At 53.9% G+C, this 20,586-nt stretch overlaps 1 protein-coding gene across 7 annotated transcripts in view; it reads right to left on the bottom strand.

Annotated features, from left to right (window-relative positions):
- The window catches only part of CROCC (ciliary rootlet coiled-coil, rootletin), a 48,622-nt gene extending 36,035 nt beyond the window's left edge, over positions 1-12,587 (bottom strand). For 2 of the 7 annotated variants that reach the window (XM_079912808.1, XM_079912809.1), the window contains exons 1-5: positions 7,248-7,494; positions 6,511-6,652; positions 5,748-5,890; positions 190-375; positions 7-90 (exon numbers count right to left, since the gene is read on the bottom strand). In XM_079912808.1, the coding sequence (XP_079768934.1) occupies positions 7-90; positions 190-375; positions 5,748-5,890; positions 6,511-6,652; positions 7,248-7,307 (615 nt within the window). In that variant the 5' untranslated portion in view covers positions 7,308-7,494. Of the gene's footprint in view, positions 1-6; positions 91-189; positions 376-5,747; positions 5,891-6,510; positions 6,653-7,247; positions 7,495-12,122; positions 12,402-12,510 lie in introns of those variants that run through there. The other 5 variants (XM_079912814.1, XM_079912813.1, XM_079912810.1 and 2 more) reach the window with 5 other exon arrangements.
- Between the last annotated feature and the right edge of the window lie 7,999 nt (positions 12,588-20,586).

The following is a 20,586-nucleotide window of genomic DNA, read 5'->3' as shown; positions in this document are numbered from 1 at the left end:
ACCCACCCTCAGCCGCTGCTGCCCCAGCTCCGCAGCTCTCTCCAGCAGCTGCTGCTCCAGCTCCGAGGTCTTCTTCTTGTACTGGAGGATCTGGGGATGGGTGGAGAGTGGCCGGTCAGCCCCAGGGGTCATGGGGGCCGGGCCAAGTGAGCGCAAGGGTGGGCAGGAGCAGGAGTGGGTGGCCCTGACCTTGGCCTGCAGCCGCTGCACGAGCTGGGCCTGCCGCTGCTGGCCCTCCTGGTAGGCCTGCAGCTTGCGCCGGTAGGAGGCCTGCTCCTCCTGCAGCTGCCTCCGCAGCTCCACGCTCTGCCGTGCCAGCCCCCTGGGCTCCTGTGTTTCCAGCTCCCCAGACTCCAGCCGCACAGCCTGCTCCAGCTGCAGGGAAGGGCCCTGGGTGAGAGTCCTGGGCCCCCCAGGAAGGCAGTCACAGGCCTCTGCAGGGGGCGCCAGGCTGGACCCGGACCCACAATGCCTTGCAGGCACATGTGGGCAATACCATGATGCAATGCACGTGTGCACGGGTGATGCAGCCGTGCATGGACACACAGACTGGGCAAGCGCGGATACACAGACTGGGTGTGCATGGACACATGCAGGTGGGCCCACAAACGTGTGCATGCAAAGCACAAAGATGCACCTGGGATAAACCTTAAAGGCCCTGGGCACACCGCGAGCCTCTCCTCCAAGACGCCCAACCCCCTCTGGTGGATAATGATTGGACTCATGCCCCTGTCTCCCCACCCCCACCCTAAGTGAGCTCAGAAAAGCCTGGATTTTGCTCCGCATTGTATTTTAGAACAGTGGCAGTAGCAATGTTAATGAATTAACAGCATGAGCACACGTGAATACATTCACAGGCATCAATACACGTATGCATATCTGAGCTTAGAGACATGCAAGCACATAACACACAGAGGCCACCTAAAACACCCCGAAGGTGACACAGATGAACTCCTCCCGCCCCCGCTCCCCACACACACAGCACTCAGGTTTGTAAGAGGTGCGCACAGGGGTTCTAATATAAGGTGTGGTTTATTAATGCCCTCTCAGCCCAGCCTAGCCTTGGGCTCCCTCCTCTCCCTGGGCTCATGGGAAGCCTCTGCGGTCGCCGCCCTTGCCTTACCCACAGGCAGCTTGCAGCCCCTTCATCATCAGACCCTGGGGGCAGAGGCGGGATGCCTGCCGGCTCTGACTGCCTCGCTAGCCTGGAACCCCCTAACACCCTTAGGTACCCGCTGGTCCCAGGGGGCCCCTCAGCCTCCTCCAGCTGTTTGGAAGGGAGGAGGGAGGAGGCCGCTGAGGACAAGCAAGAACAACAGAGGAGCGACAGTGCCCAGGGAGAACCAACAGCACGAGAGCCCAGCCCAGTGCCTGGCCTGCAAAAGCCCGGGCAGGGTATTCACACGCCCACCCACACTGGGTCCCAGGGAAGCCAATGGCAAGGGCAGCTACTCTCACCCACGCTAGTAGCGGGGCCAGGCCAGGTCAGCCCTCCAGGCCTGTGTTAAGCGGTATGGCAGGAGAGACCCAGTGAGCCACCAAGCTGAGAGGCATCTCCAGCCCCACCCCTGTTGCAGCAAATATAGAAATGGAGTTTTCCCTCCCCTGAGAACAAGGAGAACAAAGGGAACAGTGAACAGGCTAGAGAAGAAACATAACCTGGCCTGAAAGAGTTAATCACTCCTCGTTTTACTTTAACTGTCACTAATTAGTAGTAACTTTACAAAGCTAACCTCACTCCCTGACACTATGTAATTTAGTTCAGCACCTATCACGCCTAGCTCTTCAAGTTACATCCCCTGCCTCTCAATCCCTAACCTTACTTTGTCCTGGCACTTACATTCGATAACAAATCACCCCCTATAGTTTTTGCATTTCAGAAACAAGGTCGCCGGCTGATAAACCAGAGGCAAACGAACGAGGCAAACGGACACCATTACCAGACCGCCGGACCCCAATTACTGGGCGACCTGACGCCAGCTATGACTGTTTTGAAATAATGCAAAGGAAAGGAAGAATGCAAGACCTTCACTACTCTGATCCTCATCACACACCCCGGACTGCGAGCCCCACATATAAAATCTTCCCTGATTCCCAAGGGTGGGGGCACAGTTCTTGAGGTGCTAGCCTGCTGTGTCTTGCCTTCGGCCTGGCAGAAAAATAAAGCCATCTCTCTCTTCCTCCAAAATCCCTGTCTCCGTATTTCTGTTCGGCCTCGGTGCACAGGGAAGCCGATATTCGGCCAAACCACGCCCACCCCCGGGGACAGCGCTGGGCAGGGTGACTGTGCCCACGGAGGCTGCCTGGGGGCTTCAGCTTATGTGGGTGGGGATCCGGTCTGAGGGTGGAGGAGAAGGCAACGTGCAGGGGGTCTCCACCTGGAGGGTGTGCTGCAGGCCCGTGGCCAGCATCTGCGCGAAGTCCACCTAAGTCAGGTGATGGGCAGAGCATCGCATCTGAGTGTGGTGACGGTGGCACCGAGATGCCGTGAGTGTGTTGTGCATGGATGCGGGCGCTTCCTTGGGGGTGGGGGGGTGCGTCTTGTCGTCTGTCTCCATGTGGGACCCTGTGTGTCTCTGGGTCTGGGCCTTCACAGGGACCGGGTGAGGTGGTGGCTGCAGTCCCAGGACTACGTTGTGCTGCGGGCGATGGGTCGTCTTCATGTGCACCCGTGTGTCCATGTGTCTGTATGACTGTGTGCACAATCACAAGTGGGCGGACCTGGGGAGCGAAGCTGGGCTCTGCACGCGTCTGTGCACTTGTGTGTACCTTTGTCTGGCTGTAGGTGTCCAGGAGCTGTGAGACAGTGTTGTGTTGTCTGCGGTGTGGGTATGCCGGATATACCGCGGTGTGTGACTGTGCGTGTGGGTGGGACTGTGCGGTGTCTGGGCAGCTTCTGTGAATCTGAGTGTCTCCCCGAGGTAGGTTTGTGTTGGTGTGCGGGGAGGGTCTGACTGTGGCTGTGTTGTGTGCATTTTGCACATCTGTGTGAACCAGCTGCTGTCTGCTTCGTGGCTTTAGAGGGCTTCCTGCAGCCGCCAGGTGCTCCACCGCTTCTCCAGCGCTCACCGCCAGACCCAAGCCACTCCTGGCCACACCCCACCCCTTTCCACAAACTTTGCTGCTCACCAAGCAGCCTTTCAATTTTACTTGTAATTCAAGAGGGAAGGAGGCTGCTACCAAGCCAGGGATGAAAGAAGTTTACTGTCCCCCCTAGCAACCGCTGCCCCAGTCCCCGACATTCCGGTCCAGGTTGCCACGGACACTGGGGGTGGGGGGGCAGGGGGCCTGGCCTGTGGAGCCGACTCCCTCCTTCCCATCCCAGCTGCCTCGCCCAGCACCTGCTCGTCAGGGACAGGAAGAAGCGGGGGTCTCCACTGGGACCCTGAGGTTCTCCCTCTGACCTGGGAGGTAGCCACTAGGAGCCCCTGCCTCAGTTTCCCTACATGTAGTCAATAGGACAGAGACCCTGACCTCACCTCCACTCCCCTTTCCCAGGGATGCTGTGGGGTTTAAGGGGTCGGAACAACCTCACTGACTGGCCCCCAAGCCAGCGCACGTGCAGCAGTTATAGCCACAAGGGCAGGCCCTGTCACCTGCAGCCCGGGGACAAGTGGGCAGCAGGGAGTGACCGTGCCGCAGGAGCACAGAGTCCCGGACCAGGGGTCTCGGCCCAGCTCCACCACCGACCTTGGGCCTGTCACGTCCCCTCCCTGGGCCTGTTTCCCCATCTCTAATGAGGTGATCTCCAGGCTCTGAGGTTCCCTGTGGACCCACCCCCAGGAAAGGCCTCAAGGTCACTGTCATGCAGCCCCTGCCTCCAGGGGGCCACATCTCAGACAGAGGACAGTCTCCTGCCAGGCTCGCTCTACATGCTATTCAGGGGCCTCTCCAGCCACACAAGGAAACTTTCTAGACCAAAGCAGCTCCCCCAACCGGCCCAGCCCCACAGCTGTGTCCTAGAAGCAAAGGGACCCGCTACCTCCACCTCTTCTTCCCTCCCCCTGCCAGCCTGAGGGGCAGTGCTAGCCTCACTGTCAGTCAGAAGTTGGCATTTAAAAGAGGCAGCCAGGGTTTCACTGGTGGCACAGTGGTTGAGAGGCCGCCTGCCGATGCAGGGGACACGGGTTCGTGCCCCGGTCCAGGAAGATCCCACGTGCCGCGGAGCGGCTGGGCCCGTGAGCCATGGCCGCTGAGCCTGCGCGTCCGGAGCCTGTGCTCCGCAACGGGAGAGGCCACAACGGTGAGAGGCCCGCGTACCGCAAAAAAAAATAATAATAATAAAAAATAAAAAATAAAAATAAAAGAGGCAGCCAAAAATAAATAAATAAAAGAGGCAGCCCCCAGGGGCCTGACACTGTGCCAGGGGCCAAAAGATGACCAGCCTAAACTAGGAGGGGGCTGTCTCAGGGCCCACCACCAACAATACAGACTCCGCCCAGCCCACCTGCCACGCCCCCTGCAAACTTTGGGAAAACTAGCTCTGCACGGTCCCCAGTGCCGGCCACCATCCTGCTCTTCTGCAAGTCCCAACACGTCAGGGGCTTGTCCAGGCAGGCGGATGTCAGGACACAGGCACATCCCACAACGACACAGTGGAACACAGATCCCTCTTCCCATCACGGGTATACAAGCCCCTGTGTGGACAGGCCCGGCTCAGGGGTCTAGCCATCCCTAGCTCTGCTAGTCCCACACAGGGGACCCTGGGCCAGCTTCAATCTTCCGTTTGTAACATCAGGGGTCACGTCTGAGGCCCTTCCAGCTTTCCCAGGGCCAGGTGCCCCCTGGAACTCCCAGGCCGGTTGCCTCTTCCCATACCCAGGAAACAAAACTGTAACACAGAGCCCTCAGCTGTGTGACCCTCAAGCAGGGTGCTTTCCCTCTCTGAGCCTTGGTTATCTCCTCTGTTGAATGAGCATCATAATGGTCCCGACCTTGGTGCATTACATGTAAAGCACCCAGCTCATGCTTGGCACAGAGTAGGCACTCAGTAACCAGCAGCTACTATAATGAGTGTTATTACCACCCACACATCTCCCATCCGCACACACACTCCCTCCCTCATGCAACTCTCTCACCAACTTTCAGCCACCATCAACTCCCCAGGGTCACTTCCCACGAGCCTGGAGGCCTAAAGGAGAAAATGCACTAAGAACCACCTGTACTCCACCCACACCGACCTCCTGCCCAGGCCCTGCAGCACAGGTCCGGGGGACGTGAATCCTGCCTGGACTTGCAGGCAGGCCCGGCTTCTCCTTCCTTCCTTCCTTTGCTGGGCCTCACCCCCACGGGGAGCAGGGCAGGTCTGTGGCTACCTGTGCCTACCCCAGCCTGTTGGGTGGACCCCAAGGCCCAGGTAACCGGGGGCACAGGAAGATGCCCAGAGACTCAAGGGGTGGCAGGGGCCTCTAGGGGTCTTGTGCTCCGTGCCCCACCCCCCAAGCAGGCTCGGGACAGCCAGGAATGAAATACCCCAGTTTCCAGGCACTTCATCCCCTCGTCTCATTGATTCCTCACAGCTCCGTGTCACATTACTGTCCCCGCTACGGAAAGCAGGCTCGCAGCGCGGGGTGATTTGCTCAAGGCCGCTCAAGTGGGCAGAGCCACAATCTGAATGGAGGCGGCCTGACTCCAGGGCCCACATTCTGCCCAGAAAGCGGGCCTGCCCTGGCTGTCTCCCCACCCCTGCGGCAGGGGAGCCCCTAGCCCAGCTCTCAGCCCCCCGCAGCACCCACCCTCTCACTGACCGCGTTGTACTTGATGGCCAGCTCATCGCGCTCAGCCCGGCTCTGGGCCAGCAGGTCCTCCACGCGGGACAGCTCCTGCTGCAGAAGCTGGCTCTCCTCCTTCAGTGACAGCATGGATGCCATCTCGGTGGCCGGCAGCAGGGCTGGAGAGGGACAGCGGGCACACAATTAGCTTCCACCTGCATCCTGAGGGACCGCCTCCCCCTACAGGTGCCCTACCCATCCCTGGAGGCAGGAAGATGGACCAGGTCCCCACGAGGAGCTGTAGCTGAGGGGGCCCTTCCCAGACTCTCTCGACCCAAATATGAGGTGTGGGTGCCGCCCTCCAGGGGGAGCAGGGGCCCATCAGCCTTCCTGCCCGGGTGGGGAATGGACACTGCCGCTCCTTATACTTCTACAAAGCCCTGAGCTAAGCTGAGCTGCCCTCCCCCTCTAATCTTGGGTTCATCCAGCTCACACCTTCCCTGGGAGAGAATGTGGTGTTTGGGGTTTAAGTCTTTGCAGCAGGCTGCCTGCAAGCAAGGAGGGGACGCTCAGCCCTGCCTTCCAGCAGCATCACATGGAGAACAAGTCTGGGAAAATTACACCTCTGAGCCTCCATTTCCTCATCTGTAAAATGGGACCCTCCACCACAGGCTTGTGCCTGCCCCACAGTGATTATTCAAGAAGTGGAAGCTGCACTCGTTACCGTCATTATGACTGTCGAGGAGGGGGATGTGAGAAGAGGTGAGATGCAGGCAGTGTCTGTGAAGGGGAGCGGTACCTGGGCTCTCAGGCTGGGAGAAGTTGCGGGTGACAATCTCCCTGATGCGGGCAGGCAGGCAGGTGGGCTGGGAATCCTGGGCCGGGTCCTGCACGTTCAGGCCCTTCTCCTGGCCCGACCCCAGGATGCTGCTCTCCAGTGTCTGCAGGGAAAGAAGGAGGGTCTGCGGGGAACCTGGGACCTTGGGCTCCCTGGTGTGGGTGGGAGAGAAACAAAGTCCTGCCGCACCAAACAGATGTGGGTGCCCAGGAGACCCTCGGGAAATCCCCAAATGGAAGGAAGCCTGGGAGTTAGAATCGCAAAAAGCCCAATGGGAGGATACTCTGTGTGCCCCCTGCCCCGGGAAGGAGGCCCCCTCGGGGGCCAGAGAAGCAAACCAAAGCCCACGGCCCACTCACAGACCTCCCAGGGCAGCACAGAGCGTTGGGGGCTCCAATCCAGCTCCCGCCCTAGATGGGTGATGACCCCACTGCTCCAGCAGAGGTCACCTCAACCCTAAAATCTGGAAGTAGGGACTTCCCTTCACTCGAGGGGCACTGGATAAGGGAGTCACGGAGTTGAGCCCTGAGCACCCCTCTACCACCAGTCTGGCCGGGAGCTGCAAGCTGGGGTCCCTGCGCACCCCGTCACCACACCTCTCCCACCCCTGGACCCCTAAGATGTGCCCACGCCTCCCACTCCTGCTAGGCCCACACTCCCCTGCCCTGGACAGGGTGGGCACAGCCCCCAGGACCCACCTGGATAACCGCCTCCAGTGCCAGCTGGGCCTCCAACGACCCCTCCAGCCCCAAGTTCATGGGGTGGAGGCCGTGGGCACCCCTCTCCAGGCCCTGCGCCAGGGCCCTGGAGACCAACACAGCCCGCCCACCCTACAGACAGACTGCTGTGCTGAGCGCTGGGCAGATTAGGCTTAAATCCGGCGGCGCCCCCACGTGATCAGGGAGGTGGGCGGGGCTGAGGGGGGAGGGGAGGGGAAAGGAGAGGGTGGGCGGGAAGCTGGGCAGCGGGGAACAGGAGGAGGAAGGACGAATAGGGGGAGGAGAGGAGAGAGGGGAGGAGGTTGGGGAGAAAGGGAAGGAGTGGAAAGAAGAGGGAAAGGATGGAGAGGAGGGGGAAGGGAAAGGGGGAAGGGACCTGGGGGTGAAGACCCCCCCACTACACACACACACACACGCACACACACACACACACGCACACACACTCTACCCTCTCCAAGCACAGGGCGGTGGGGTCAGCATACAGGAGGCGGGAAAGGCCAGTCTTCAAGACTGTCTTTACTGACCCAGAAAAGGGGTCACAGGGTTTGCTAAGAATGTCTTTATAGGGTGCTGGGATGAGGTTTTCCCACATCAGGTGCAGGCTGTGGAATTGCCCAGTCCAGGCAAGGAGCTGAATCCCTCTTCTCCAACTCCCAGCCCCACCCCCCGCACTAGCTGTGTGCCCCAGGGAAAGCAACTTTGCCTATCTGAGCCGCCGTGTTGCAAGATGCGAATATTGGCACCCATCCCATGGAGTCACCTGGGGGCATAGAGAGCTTACAGCTGGGCACCGGGCTCAGAGTGAGCATGTGATCAATACTGATTTCATTCATCTGAAGATCTGAAATGTACAGTCCCTGTACCCCGGACCCTGGGGCTCAGAGGTCCACCCACTGCCTGCCATTGTTCCTTCCCTAAGGCAAGGAGGCTGTGCGGTGTAGTGGTTAGGCTGTCAGCTCTGAAATCAGGGTCAGATATGGGGTCGCATCGGAGCCCCAGCTCTGCCACTTGTTGGCAGTATGACCTTGGACAAGTTACCTCTCTGAGCCTCAGTTTCCTCATCTCTAAAATGAAACTGATAGCACCTACCACATAGAGTCACTGTGAAGATTAAATGGGTTGAACAGTGTAAGGGGTTTGCACCACAGCTGGCACGTGGAGTAAACGGCGGCTGCTCTTCCCATTGTCATTAGCACCATGTGTCTGGGCTCCTGCTACCTCTTGGCCCACAGCCTCAGGGTGCCCTCTGCTCTAATGCCGTGTCCCATAGGAGGCACATTCATGTTATCTCATTAAATCCTCACCTCAACCCATTTCCAGATGAGAAAACCGGGACACAGAAAGGTTGGGGCTCCTACCTATTCAAAGTGGCACACTGCTGCAGGGAAGTGGGAAGCCCTAAGTTCTTTCCACTTAAGCCAGGCAGCCTCCCAATAAGTGCCTCAAGGGCAAGACCGGGGCATTTGCACTTCAACGCTCTACCAACCGTGTCTAAGTCAGACCCAGGAATGCAGCAGGTGCTGCATCAACGTACATCAGTCTAAGCGGAGCCTGGAACCCTCACCCGCAACTAGGGAATCTGCTCTGGAAATGCAAAACCAGGAAACAGGGTACACTGGGCCAAAATAATAAGTGCCTCCACATTGCCATGGCAACCAAGGCCAGATTTAGGCAAAACTAAACGCAGCCAGAGGCAGGAAGCCGTCACTACAAAACCCTGGGACTCCATTTTCCCCCCTCCAGACAGCCTCCAGAAAGCCCCTCTACAGGCTGCACACCCATAACCAGAGCAGGGGGAAGCCACAAGCACCCGCAGGCCAGGCTCTCCAGACCTGCTTGCCCAGCTTGGCAGAGACGGGGCCCCAGATGTGCTTGGTGAACTGAACTGAATTATTCTGTGCCCTTCCCCAGCCAGTGCCCTAGGGGATGGGGGAAGGGAGCAGGATACCAGAACCCTTTGGGCTGAGTGATTCCAGCCCTTGGCTCTGTCCACAAAGTTCTCCCCCTCTGGTCCTTCTGGGTTCTATTATAAAGCCCAAGAAACCGTATCTAAACCCTGCGTGTATGTGCATTTTCTAATGTCTGCAGCTTCCACCCAATTCTCAGAACAACAATTGAATTCCTCATAGGAAAGATCTGGATGTTACAGCTTCAGCGTCTGACTGCCAGGAATCCAATCTGGCTGTGCCTCCCCACAAGCTGTGTGACCCTGGGCCAATGGCCAATGAGTTTGCCTCTCTGAATCTCAGTTTCCTTTTCTGTAAAATGGGATAATAACAGTACCTGCTTCTATTAGGAGGATTAAAAAAGATGATCTACGCTTAGCTATGTGCCTGGATATGGTGTGACAGAAGCTGCTCTGTGTTCACCAAAAAACATTTCTGATTCTTCTTAGGAATATGGCTAGAAGTCATTTCCCAGACTCCACTGAAGTCAGATATGGCCATGTGATCAAGTTCTGACCAGCAGAATTAAGACAGAAAGAAGGTGTGCCACTTCGGACCTGGCCCATAAAAACCTCCCACAAGGACTCCTCTCCTCCCCCCAGCTAGAAGGAAATAACGCTGAGTTCCTAGGGGATGCGAGAGCCACAAGCTGGAAGGGGTCTGGGTCCATGGGTCACCATGTAGAAAGCCACCGAACAGGACTTTTCACAAATGAGAAATAAACTTCTGATGTGTTAAGCCACTGAGATTTCAGGATTTCACTATCCTATCAGCTAGAATTACTTTAATGATTACCCACTGTTACATAGTGCATACGTGTTGTCTATTATTAGCGTTATCATCACTAATATTATTGGCTCCTCCCAGTACCCAGTGTGCTTGGTGAACTGAACTGAATTATTCTGTGCCTCTCCCCAGCCAGCGCCCTACCCAATCTAGAACCCTGCCTGGTACACAGTAGACCCTCAGCCATGGTTGGGCGAATAAACACAGAGGAGACACCCTTTGCACTTGCTCCCTCCCCAGTCCTGCTTAGTCCTTTGACCACCCTGCAAAGCTGCCATTTACCAGGTCCAGCTGCAGGCCTTAGCCAAAAAGTCCCTCAAAGGCCACTCATGAGTTTCAAACATACCAGCTGCTCTCACCCACTTATCCTTTCTTTATCCTCCAGTTGCTGACTAGAAATTATAATAAAAATATTGAGCCAACCATGAGTCAGGCTCTGTGCCCCAGTTTCTGCATCTGTACCATATCTGTTTTAACCTTCTTGACAGTTCCATGATGCTGGTACTGTTCTACCCACTTTACAGATGACAACACTGAGGCTGGGTGAAGTTAAATGGTTTGCTCAAAGTCATCCAGCCATGAAGAGCTGAAGCCACAGGTGAGAAGTATGCCTGGTTCCAAAGTTTTAAACAATCACACAATGGCTACCATCATGCACTGCTTACTGTATGCCAGGCGCCACCCTAGGTCTCTGATGTATATTATATAAGCCACTGCCACTGCTTGCCTGGCCTGCTGAGATGGCTCCTCATGGGTCTCCCTACTTCCTCTCTTGTCCCCCAGCCCAGTCTATTCTCACACATCCCTCTTCTATTCAACCCCCACGCTGGCTACTATCACTCTCAAAATAAAATTCAAAGTCCTACCGCAGTGAACAAGGCCTGCTCAGTCTAGCCCTGGTCTACCTCTCCACCTCATCTCCCCTCTCCCCCAGCTATTCCACTCTAGCCATGCTGGCCTTCTTGATTCTCAAACACACCAAGCATGCTCCGACCTCAGGGCCTTTGCATCTGTCATTTTCTCTGCCTGGAATGCTCTTCTCCCTTCCTTTCATGGTTGACTCCAGACCCTGGCCAAAAATGTCACCTTCTGAGATTGTGAACTCTGACTTCCCAGCCAAAGTGGTTCCTGCCAGTAACTGTTCACTGTTTTCTTCTACATGTACGTTGTCTGTCTGCTCCAAGGTCAGGGACCAAGTCGTCCTTGTTTACTGCTGTCTCCACAGGGCCTAAGGCCCAAAGCGCCATGAACAGCTGTTGAGTGAGTGAATAAATGCTAGGAGACAAGTAGTAATATAGGAAATTAAATGAAAAAAACAAAGAAACGGTTTGGCAGGGGTCACACAAGGCAAGTCTTGGCCATGTTTGATGTGACCCACAGACTGAGTTCCCATAAGGGCCCCAGCGAACACATACCCAACCCCTGAACACCTCGCAGGAGTTCAAGGTAAAAACCAGGCAGTGTCCCCCACAGGGGACTCCTGGGTGGGAGGGGTACCTAGTCTCTGAGGGCTGACCCCCATCCCCAGGGCTTGAGAGGAAGACCAGAGAGGAGGAGCTAAGTCAAGGAAACCTCCAAGATCCAGGGGTTCTAACTCCTGAGGTCTTTCCTGGCTGAGGAGCCTGGCCTTAGCCTCTGGTCTGATCAGGCCACAGGATTTGTTTGTTAAGCACCTACTGTGAGCTTAGCTAAGGAAAACAGGGCCCCCTCCCCCAGTGTCCCAATCCCCCAGACAAGTCAAGGTCCCAGATGGAGCTGGGGAGACTGGCCACCAAGGGGGCAGACATTGCCTCAGAGCGCTGTCCTCTCGGGTTGGCAAAAAGATCACAAGGGAGCCTGCTCGTAACGGCAACCCCAGAGACTGGCACGAGGGTGGGGTCTCAGGCCCTACTTTGAGTAACCCAAGGAGGGCCCAAATCCCTGCACAGGCGGTGCCATCTTGGGCAGTTCAATTGGCTGCTCTGGGCCTCAGTTTCCTCATCGGTAAAACGGAGCTACTTTCGACGCCGTAGGTTGCACTGAAACACAATCCCAAGCGAGGAGGGCAGGGACGGTGCCTGGCCCACACGAAGCCGCAGCAAGTTATCGCTGCTGGTGGTGACAATTGGGAAAAGCCTCCTACCCCAGCTCAGCCTGGAAAGAGGTGACCCCCGGGGCGGAGAGGCGCTTGTCTGCAGGCCGCTGCGCCCGGGCAGGCCCCCGCCTCCTGCCGCCTACCCGAGCCCGCGGGAACCCGGGCAGGATTTGGAGCAGGACGGCTGGCAGGATGTCCGCAGAGGCCCCGGGCGCGCTCTCCAGGAGGCCGAGCCGGGCAGCGCCGGAGGGTGCGGCGCGTACGCCCTGAGCGCCTCCAGGGCCGGGACGGCGGCTCCAGCCCGCCCCCTGGCGCGCGCCCGCCTTCCCGCCCTCCGCGCGCGCCGCAATCTCGGCCCCGCGGCCTTCTCCCGCCGCAGCCCGCCCCGCGCGCCCGAGCCCCTGACCCACGGGAGCGCGCGCCGCGGACCTCCTACCTTGGCGCGAAACCACCGCTGCCGCCGAGGCCGAGCGGGCCGGGCCAGGCGAAGCCAGAGGGCGGAGCCCGCGCCCGACCCGCCCGCGTCCCCGCGTCGCCTGGGGTGGAGGGCGCGCCCTGGGCCTGGGGCGGGGCCGGCCGCTGGGAGCGTGCGGCAGCCTCAGTCTACAAGCGCTTATCTGGGAGCCGCACTAGATGGGGGGCTTTTCATACACGATCGCATTTACTGCGCCGGACAACCCAGGAAACAGGGATTATTAGCTCCTTATGCATAAACGGGAAAGTGAAGATTAAGCTAATTGCTCAGGGTCTCGAAGCTGAAGCGTGGCAGAGCTGGATGCTTGGGAACAAAGACCCAGCTGCAGTCTCGGTTTTGTGTTCCCTGGCCCAGCCTTAAAGGCCTTAAACTCTTAACACCACACTTTCACCAATGGACAGATCATCCAAAATGAAAATAAATAAGGAAACACAAGCTTTAAATGACACATTAGACAAGATGGATTTAATTGATACTTACAGGACATTTCATCCAAAAAAAACCAGAATATACTTTCTTCTCAAGTGCTCATGGAACATTCTCCAGGATAGATCATATCTTGGGTCACAAATCAAGCCTCAGTAAATTTAAGAAAATTGAAATCGTATCAAGTATCTTTTCCGACCACAACGCTATGAGACTAGATATCAGTTACAGGAAAAAAACTGTAAAAAATACACGCACGCTGAAAAGCAATTAAGCCCTTGCACCACAGCTACAAAGCCTGCGCTCTAGAGCCCATGAGTCACAACTACTGAGCCCAAATGCTACAACCACTGAAGCCCGTGCTCCTAGAGCCCGTGCTCTGCAACAAGAGAAGCCACTGCAATGAGAAAGCCCGTGCACCACTACGAAGAGTAGTCCCTGCTCGCCGCAACTAGAGAAAGCCTGTGCACAGCAACGAAGACCCAACGCAGCAAAAAAAAACAAAAAGAGACAAATGACAATGAAAACACAATGACCCAAAACCTATGGGATGCCGCAAAAGCAGCTCTAAGAGGGAAGATTATAGCAATACAATCCTACCTCAAGAAACAAGAAAAATCTCAAAAAAACAACCTAACCTTACACCTAAAACAATTAGAGAAAGAAGAACCAAAAAACCCCAAAGTTAGCAGAAGGAAAGAAATCATAAAGATCAGATCAGAAATAAATGAAAAAGAAATGAAGGAAACAATAGCAAAGGTCAATAAAACTAAAAGCTGGTTCTTTGAGAAGATAAACAAAATTGATAAACCATTAGCCAGACTCATCAAGAAAAAAAGGGAGAAGACTAAATCAATAGAATTAGAAATGAAAAAGGAGAACTGACACGGCAGAAATCCAAAGGATCATGAGAGATTACTACAAGCAGCTATATGCCAATAAAATGGACAACCTGGAAGAAATGGACAAATTCTTAAAAAAGTACAACTTTCTGAGACTGAACCAAGAAGAAATAGAAAATATTAACAGACCAATCACAGGCACTGAAATTGAAACTGTGATTAAAAATCTTCCAACAAACAAAAGCCCAGGACCAGATGGCTTCACAGGTGAATTCTATCAAACATTTAGAGAAGAGCTAACACGTATCCTTCTCAAACTCTTCCAAAATATAGCAGAGGGAGGAACACTCCCAAACTCATTCTGAGAGGCCACCATCACCCTGATACCAAAACCAGACAAAGATGTCACAAAAAAAGAAAACTATAGGCCAATATCACTGATGAACATAGATGCAAAAATCCTCAACAAAATACTAGCAAACAGAATCCAACAGCACATTAAAAGGATCATACACCATGATCACGTGGGGTTTATCCCAGGAATGCAAGGATTCTTTAATATACGCAAATCAATGTGATACACCATATTAACAAACTGAAGGATAAAAACCATATGATAGGGCTTCCCTGGTGGCGCAGTGGTTGAGAGTCCGCCTGCCAGTGCAGGGGACATGGGTTCGTGCCCCAGTCTGGGAGGATCCCACATGCCGCGGAGCGGCTGGGCCCGTGAGCCATGGCCACTGAGCCTGTGCGTTCGGAGCCTGTGCTCCGCAACGGGAGAGGCCACAACAGTGAGAGGCCCGTGTACCGCAAAAAAAAAAAAAAAAGAAACGAAATGGAATCATTTGTGGTGAGGTGGATGGACCTAGAGTCTGTCATACAGAGTGAAGCAAGTCAGAGAGAGAAAAACAAATACTGTATGCTAACACATATATATATAGAATCAAAAAAAAAATGGTTCTGATGAACCTAGGGGCAAGACAGGAATAAAAACACAGATGTAGAGAATGGACTTGAGGACACGGGGAGGGGAAGGGTAAGCTGGGACAGAGTGAGAGTAGCAATGACATATATACACTACCAAATGTAAAATAGATAGCTAGTGGGAAGCAGCCGCATAGCATAGGGAGATCAGCTCGGTGCTTTGTGACCACCTACAGGGGTGGGATATGGAGGATGGGAGGGAGATGCAAGAGGGAGGGGGTAAGGGGATATATGTATACATACAGCTGATTCACTTTGCTGTACAGCAGAAACTAATACAACATTGTAAAGCAATTATACTCCAATAAAAATGTTAAAAAAAAAAAAGGAAAAAAAGAAAAGCAAAGGCCTTAAACTCCTAAGATCTGGCCTTGACCCGTCGCCCAACCAGACTAAGGGGGCATGCCTGCCCCATTTCAGAGCCCAAGCCATGTGAGACCTCAATGACTTGACCTGTAGGGAGAATGTCTTTGTTTTCCTGATTGACCTGCAACCTTGGTTGAGGCACTCTGGCCTCAGTTTGTTCATCGGTAAAATGGTGGAGCTGCCCATTCTTTCTCACAAGCTCAGGTGCCTTCTCCACATGGGATGGGGATGAGACCATAGAGAAAACCATGCTTTTGAAACTAAACAGTGATGTGTCCTGTCTATTCTAACAATAGGTTAGATGTCCATCCTCTCACCTGGCCTCAACTTCCCTGCGTTCTTTTTCTTTGCATAAATTTATTTATTTATTTATTTATTGGCTGCATTGGGTCTTAGTTCCTGTGCGTGGGCTTTCTCTAGTTGCAGAGAGCAGGGCCCACTCTTTGTTGTGATGCGCGGGCTTCTCATTGCAGTGGCCTCTCTTGTTGTGGAGCACAGGCTCTAGGCGTGTGGGCTTCAGTAGTTGTGTCTTGAGGTCTTTAGAGAGCAGGCTCAGCAGTTGTGGCACACGGGCTTAGTTGCTCCGCGGCATGTGGGATCTTCCTGGACCAGGGCTCAAACCCGTGTCCTCTGCATTGGCGGGCAGATTCTTAACCACTGCGCCACCAGGGAAGTCCATTCCCTGCATTCTTGAAGGCACCAGATCCACCTCAAAAGGGGGAGGCAGGGCTTCCCTGCTGGCGCAGTGGTTGAGAGTCCGCCTGCCGTTGCAGGGGACACGGCTTCGTGCCCCGGTCCGGGAAGATCCCACATGCCGCGGAGCGGCTGGGCCCGTGAGCCATGGCCGCTGAGCCTGCGCGTCCGGAGCCTGTGCTCCGCAACGGGAGAGGCCACAGCAGTGAGAGGCCCGCGTACCACAAAAAAAAAAAAAAGGTGGGGGGGAGGCAGGTCTGAATCTCTAGGGCTTAGGGAGGGGTGTTTTGTCTATAAAAGCATATTTCATTTTATGATTTTACATTTGAAAAAAAGTAAATACCCAGAAAGAAAAGCAGCAGGCCTACAGCCAATGGTTTCGCCATCAGTCAGAGGGGATAAGTGGGAGTTTTATTTATCAAAGAGGAGCCTGGGCTTTTTGGGTTTTTTTTTTAACTTTTTTTTTTTTAATTTATTTTTGGCTATGTTGGGTCTTTGTTGCTGCGCGCGGGCTTTCTCTAGTTGTGGCGAGCGGGGACTACTCTTCGTTGCGGTGCATGGGCTTCTCGTTGTGGTGGCTTCTCTTGTTGCAGAGCACGGGCTCTAGGCACACGGGCTTCAGTAGTTGTGGCTCACAGGCCAAGTAGTTGTGGCTCGCAAGCTCAGTAGTTGTGGCTCACGGGCTCTAGAGCGCAGGCTCAGTAGTTGTGGTGCACGGGCTTAGTTGCTCCATGGCATGTGGGATCTTCCCAGACCAGGGCTCGAACCCGTGTCCCTTACATTGGCAGGCGGATCCTTAACCACTGTGCCACCAGGGAAGTCCCCAAACCCATGCTCTTTCCTCTACACCATGCTGCCTAATGTGAGATTTTGGGAGGGACAGCAAACACGGTTCCTCTCTCCTTGACCCTATCCCCGGGGGCCCCAGGATCCTGCTGCAGGGAGGCACATACTTACACCAACCCTCCTCCAGAGGCCTTGAGCTCCCCTGCTGTGCTGACTCAGTGACTCTGCTCAGCTCAGCCTGGCCTGTGAGCATTTGAATACCCAGGGCTGCTGCCCACTGGTCACTGCTCCATAACCAGGTGGTGCCCAGCCCAGAGCTCCAAGGTCCAGCCACCAGAAGGGAGTTGTGTTGGGTACTCACCCACTCACTGCGGAGGGTTCTAAGTCTGCAACTCAGGTAACTGGGAAACAAGTGACTGGGACTTACCAACCCCAGGTTGCTGGAGCCAAGTGCCTGCTGAACCCAGGTGCTAGGCTGGGTTGGACTCTGCCCACCAACAGCAAAACCACATTACCCAGGAGGCTTAGAGGACAGATGTTCTGGTTAACTGGATTTGCCAGATATCTTAAGGCTAATTGGCAATGCCTTTTAATGCCTGGCTTTAACAGCAAAAAATTAGAAAGACCAAAATGTCCAGCAATAGGGGACTTGCATATGTAAGTTGTTCATTTAATGGAATACTATGAAGTCATTCCAAATGTTACAAAAAAAGTTCAGCAACTGGAGAAATTGTTATACATATATATTTTAAAATTTTATGTGTGTATGTATGTATTTATTTGGCTGCGTTGGGTCTTCATTGCTGCTTGCTGGCTTTCTCTAGTTGCGGCGAGCAGGGGCTACTCTTTGTTGCAGTGCTCAGTCTTCTCACTGCAGTGGCTTCTCTTGTTGTGGAGCATGGGCTCTAGGCGCACGGGCTTCAGTAGTTGTGGCTCGTGGGCTCCAGAGCGCAGGCTCAGTATTTGCGGCACACGGGCTTAGTTGCTCCCTGACATGTGGGATATTCCCGGACCAGGGCTTGAACCCGTGTCCCCTGCATTGGCAGGCAGATTCTTAACCACTGCACCACCAGGAAAGTCCAGAAATTGTTATATTAAGGGAAAAGTTTCGGAATAGTAGGACAGAATTAGCCCTTGTTTGTAATTTTTTTTTTTTTTTGCGGGATCTTAGTTCCCTGACCAGGGATTGAACCTGGGCCACAGCAGCGAAAGTGCCGAGTCCTAACCACTGGACTACCAGGGAATTCCCGAAAAATATTTCTTGTATATAGATATAATAGGAAAAACATGAGAAGACACTAAAACGTTAACCATGCTATCTTTAGGTGTTAGGATGACAGATGACCTCTTAAACATAGATTTTCTTTTGTTGAAAAGATGGTACATTTACATGGTTCGAATTCAAATAGTGCAGAACATTGTAAAGTAAAAGTAAGTATCCCTCCCATCCCTGTCTCCTAGCCACCCAGTCTCTCCCTGCAGGCAACCTGTGTGGTGCTGTTTCCTATATATCTTTCCAGATATTTTATGCACATAAAGTATATTTTCCCCTTCCCATTTTATGTGAAAGAGAGCACGTCTACACCTTACCCCCAGTACTTAGCAGCTTAACACATTTATTGTCTCAGTTTCTGTGGGTGGGAAATCCAGGTGCAGCTTAGCTGGGTATTGTCTCCACACCTCTCACAGGCTGCAGTCCAGGTGTCAGACAAGAAATGTCTTAAGCTAAGTTTTGGGGTGATTGTTACCCAGCAATAGATAACTAATATAGACGTGTAGACTATTTCCAGTCTTTGCTATGATAATATTACATTTGCTTGTTAATATTGTGTTTTTCTGTTTTCTCATTGCATTACACACCCATAATCAGGTCTACTCTGCCCACAGAGGATGGTATATTCCTGTCATTCCTTGCTCAGAGAAATCAACAGATATTGAGCACCTACTGTGTGTCTATAATGCATTTCAGTGGTTTCCAATTACCTATGGAATAAAGCCCCACCCCTTGGTCTGTCATTAAACACCTGCCATACTAGGGACGCTTTCTTTTGCGGTACGCGGGCCTCTCACTGTTGTGACCTCTCCCGTTGCGGAGCACAGGCTCCGGACGCGCAGGCCCAGCGGCCATGGCTCACGGTCCCAGCCGCTCTGCGACATGTGGGATCTTCCCGGACCGGGGCACGAACCGTGTCCCCTGCATCGGCAGGCGGACTCTCAACCACTGTGCCACCAGGGAAGCCCCCATATTAGGGCTTTCTTAATCCACATGGAGGGAATGGGAACTTCCATGTATTAGGCAGGTCTTAGGTGCCAGCCCTGTCAGCAGCACCACTCAAGATCAACCTGATTAAAAGCATGGATGCTAGAGCCAGGCTGCCTGGGTTCCAACTTAGCAGCTATGTGACTTTGGGCAAATTACATAATCTCACTGTGCTTCAGTCTCATCACTTGTAAAACAGGGATGAGTATCTATCTCATAGGGCCGTTGTGACAATGAAATTAATCTTAAAAATTATTTATTTATTTTGGCCGCACGGCTTGCAGGATCTTAGTTCTCTGACCAGGGATCGAACCCGTGCCACCTGTAGTGGGGACGAGGAGTCTTAACCACTGGACCGCCTGAAATGAATTTTATGTTAAGTGCATAGAACAGTGCCTTGTGCAGAGTAAGCAGCACATAAGCAATAGTTGCTGTCCACATACAGGGAAAGTGAGGCCCCCAAGGAGCAGGTTAAGTGACCTCCCAAGGCCATACAGCCATTAAATCTGTCCACTTTAAAAAAAAAATTTGGGCTGCATTGTGTCTTCGTTGCTGTTCCCGGGTTTTCTCTAGTTGCGGTGAGCAGGGGCTACTCTTCATTGTGGTGCGCGGGCTTCTCATTGCGGTGGCTTATCTTGTTGCGGAGCACAGGCTCTAAGCGCTTGGGCTTCAGTAGCTGTGGCACTCAGGCTCAGCAGCTGTGGTGCAGGGGCTCAGCTGTTCCATCGCACGTTGGATCTTCCTGGACCAGGGTTCAAACCCGTGCCCCTGCATTGGCAGGAGGATTCTTTTTAAAATTTTTTAAATTTTTTGCTGCGTTGGGTCCTCGTTGCTGCACGCGGGCTTTTCTCTGGTTGCGGTGAGCAGGGGCTACTCTTCATTGCGATGCGCAGGCTTCTGATTTTGGTGGTTTCTCTTGTTGCAGAGCATGGGCTCTAGGCGCACGGGCTTCAGTAGTTGTGGCACATAGGCTCAGCAGTTGTGGCTCACAGTCTCTAGAGTGCACGCTCAGTAGTTGTGGCGCATGGGCTCAGTTGCTACACGGCACATGGGAATCTTCCCACACCAGGGCTCGAACCCGTGTCCCCTGCACTGGCAGGCGGACTCTTAACCATGCATGACCAGGGAGGTTCCTGTCCAGACTCTTTTCTCACACTGACTCCCATCTCCAATGCCCTTCGCTCACCTCTTGTATTAGTTATCTATTGCTGCCTAATGATATTACCATCTTGGCAGCTTGAAACACAGTTACTAACTCAGTTTCCGGGGGTTAGGAGTCTGGGCACAACTTGGCTGGGTCCTCTGTAAGGCTGCACTCACAGTGCTGGCAGGCGGGGCTCATCCGAGGATCAACTGAGGAAGGCTCTGCTTCCCAGCTCAGGTGGTTTTGGTAGCATCCGGTTCCATGCAGACCGCTGCCCTGAGCTGCAGCTATTTGTTGGCTATCGGCAGAGGCTACTTTTGCCACCTTGACACTGTGACCCTCGGATTAGGGCAACTCACACAACATGGCAGGTGGTTTCTTTAAAGCACGACAGATGTTGCAATGCCATGTCATTTAATCATGGAAACATCTTGCTGTAGTCCGCCTGCCACCTCAATGCGTCCAAGTCCTCCTGCTGTACAGAGAGCAGCTCAGGTCTCAAAATCCCGAAACCCAACATCCATCTCTTACCCCCA

The sequence above is a fragment of the Stenella coeruleoalba genome, assembly GCF_951394435.1.
Source record: "Stenella coeruleoalba genome assembly, chromosome: 1".
In the NCBI taxonomy this organism is placed as follows: Eukaryota; Metazoa; Chordata; class Mammalia; order Artiodactyla; family Delphinidae; genus Stenella; species Stenella coeruleoalba.
Note: the sequence above shows the minus strand (reverse complement) of the source record. Positions and strands in the feature narration are given on the sequence as shown.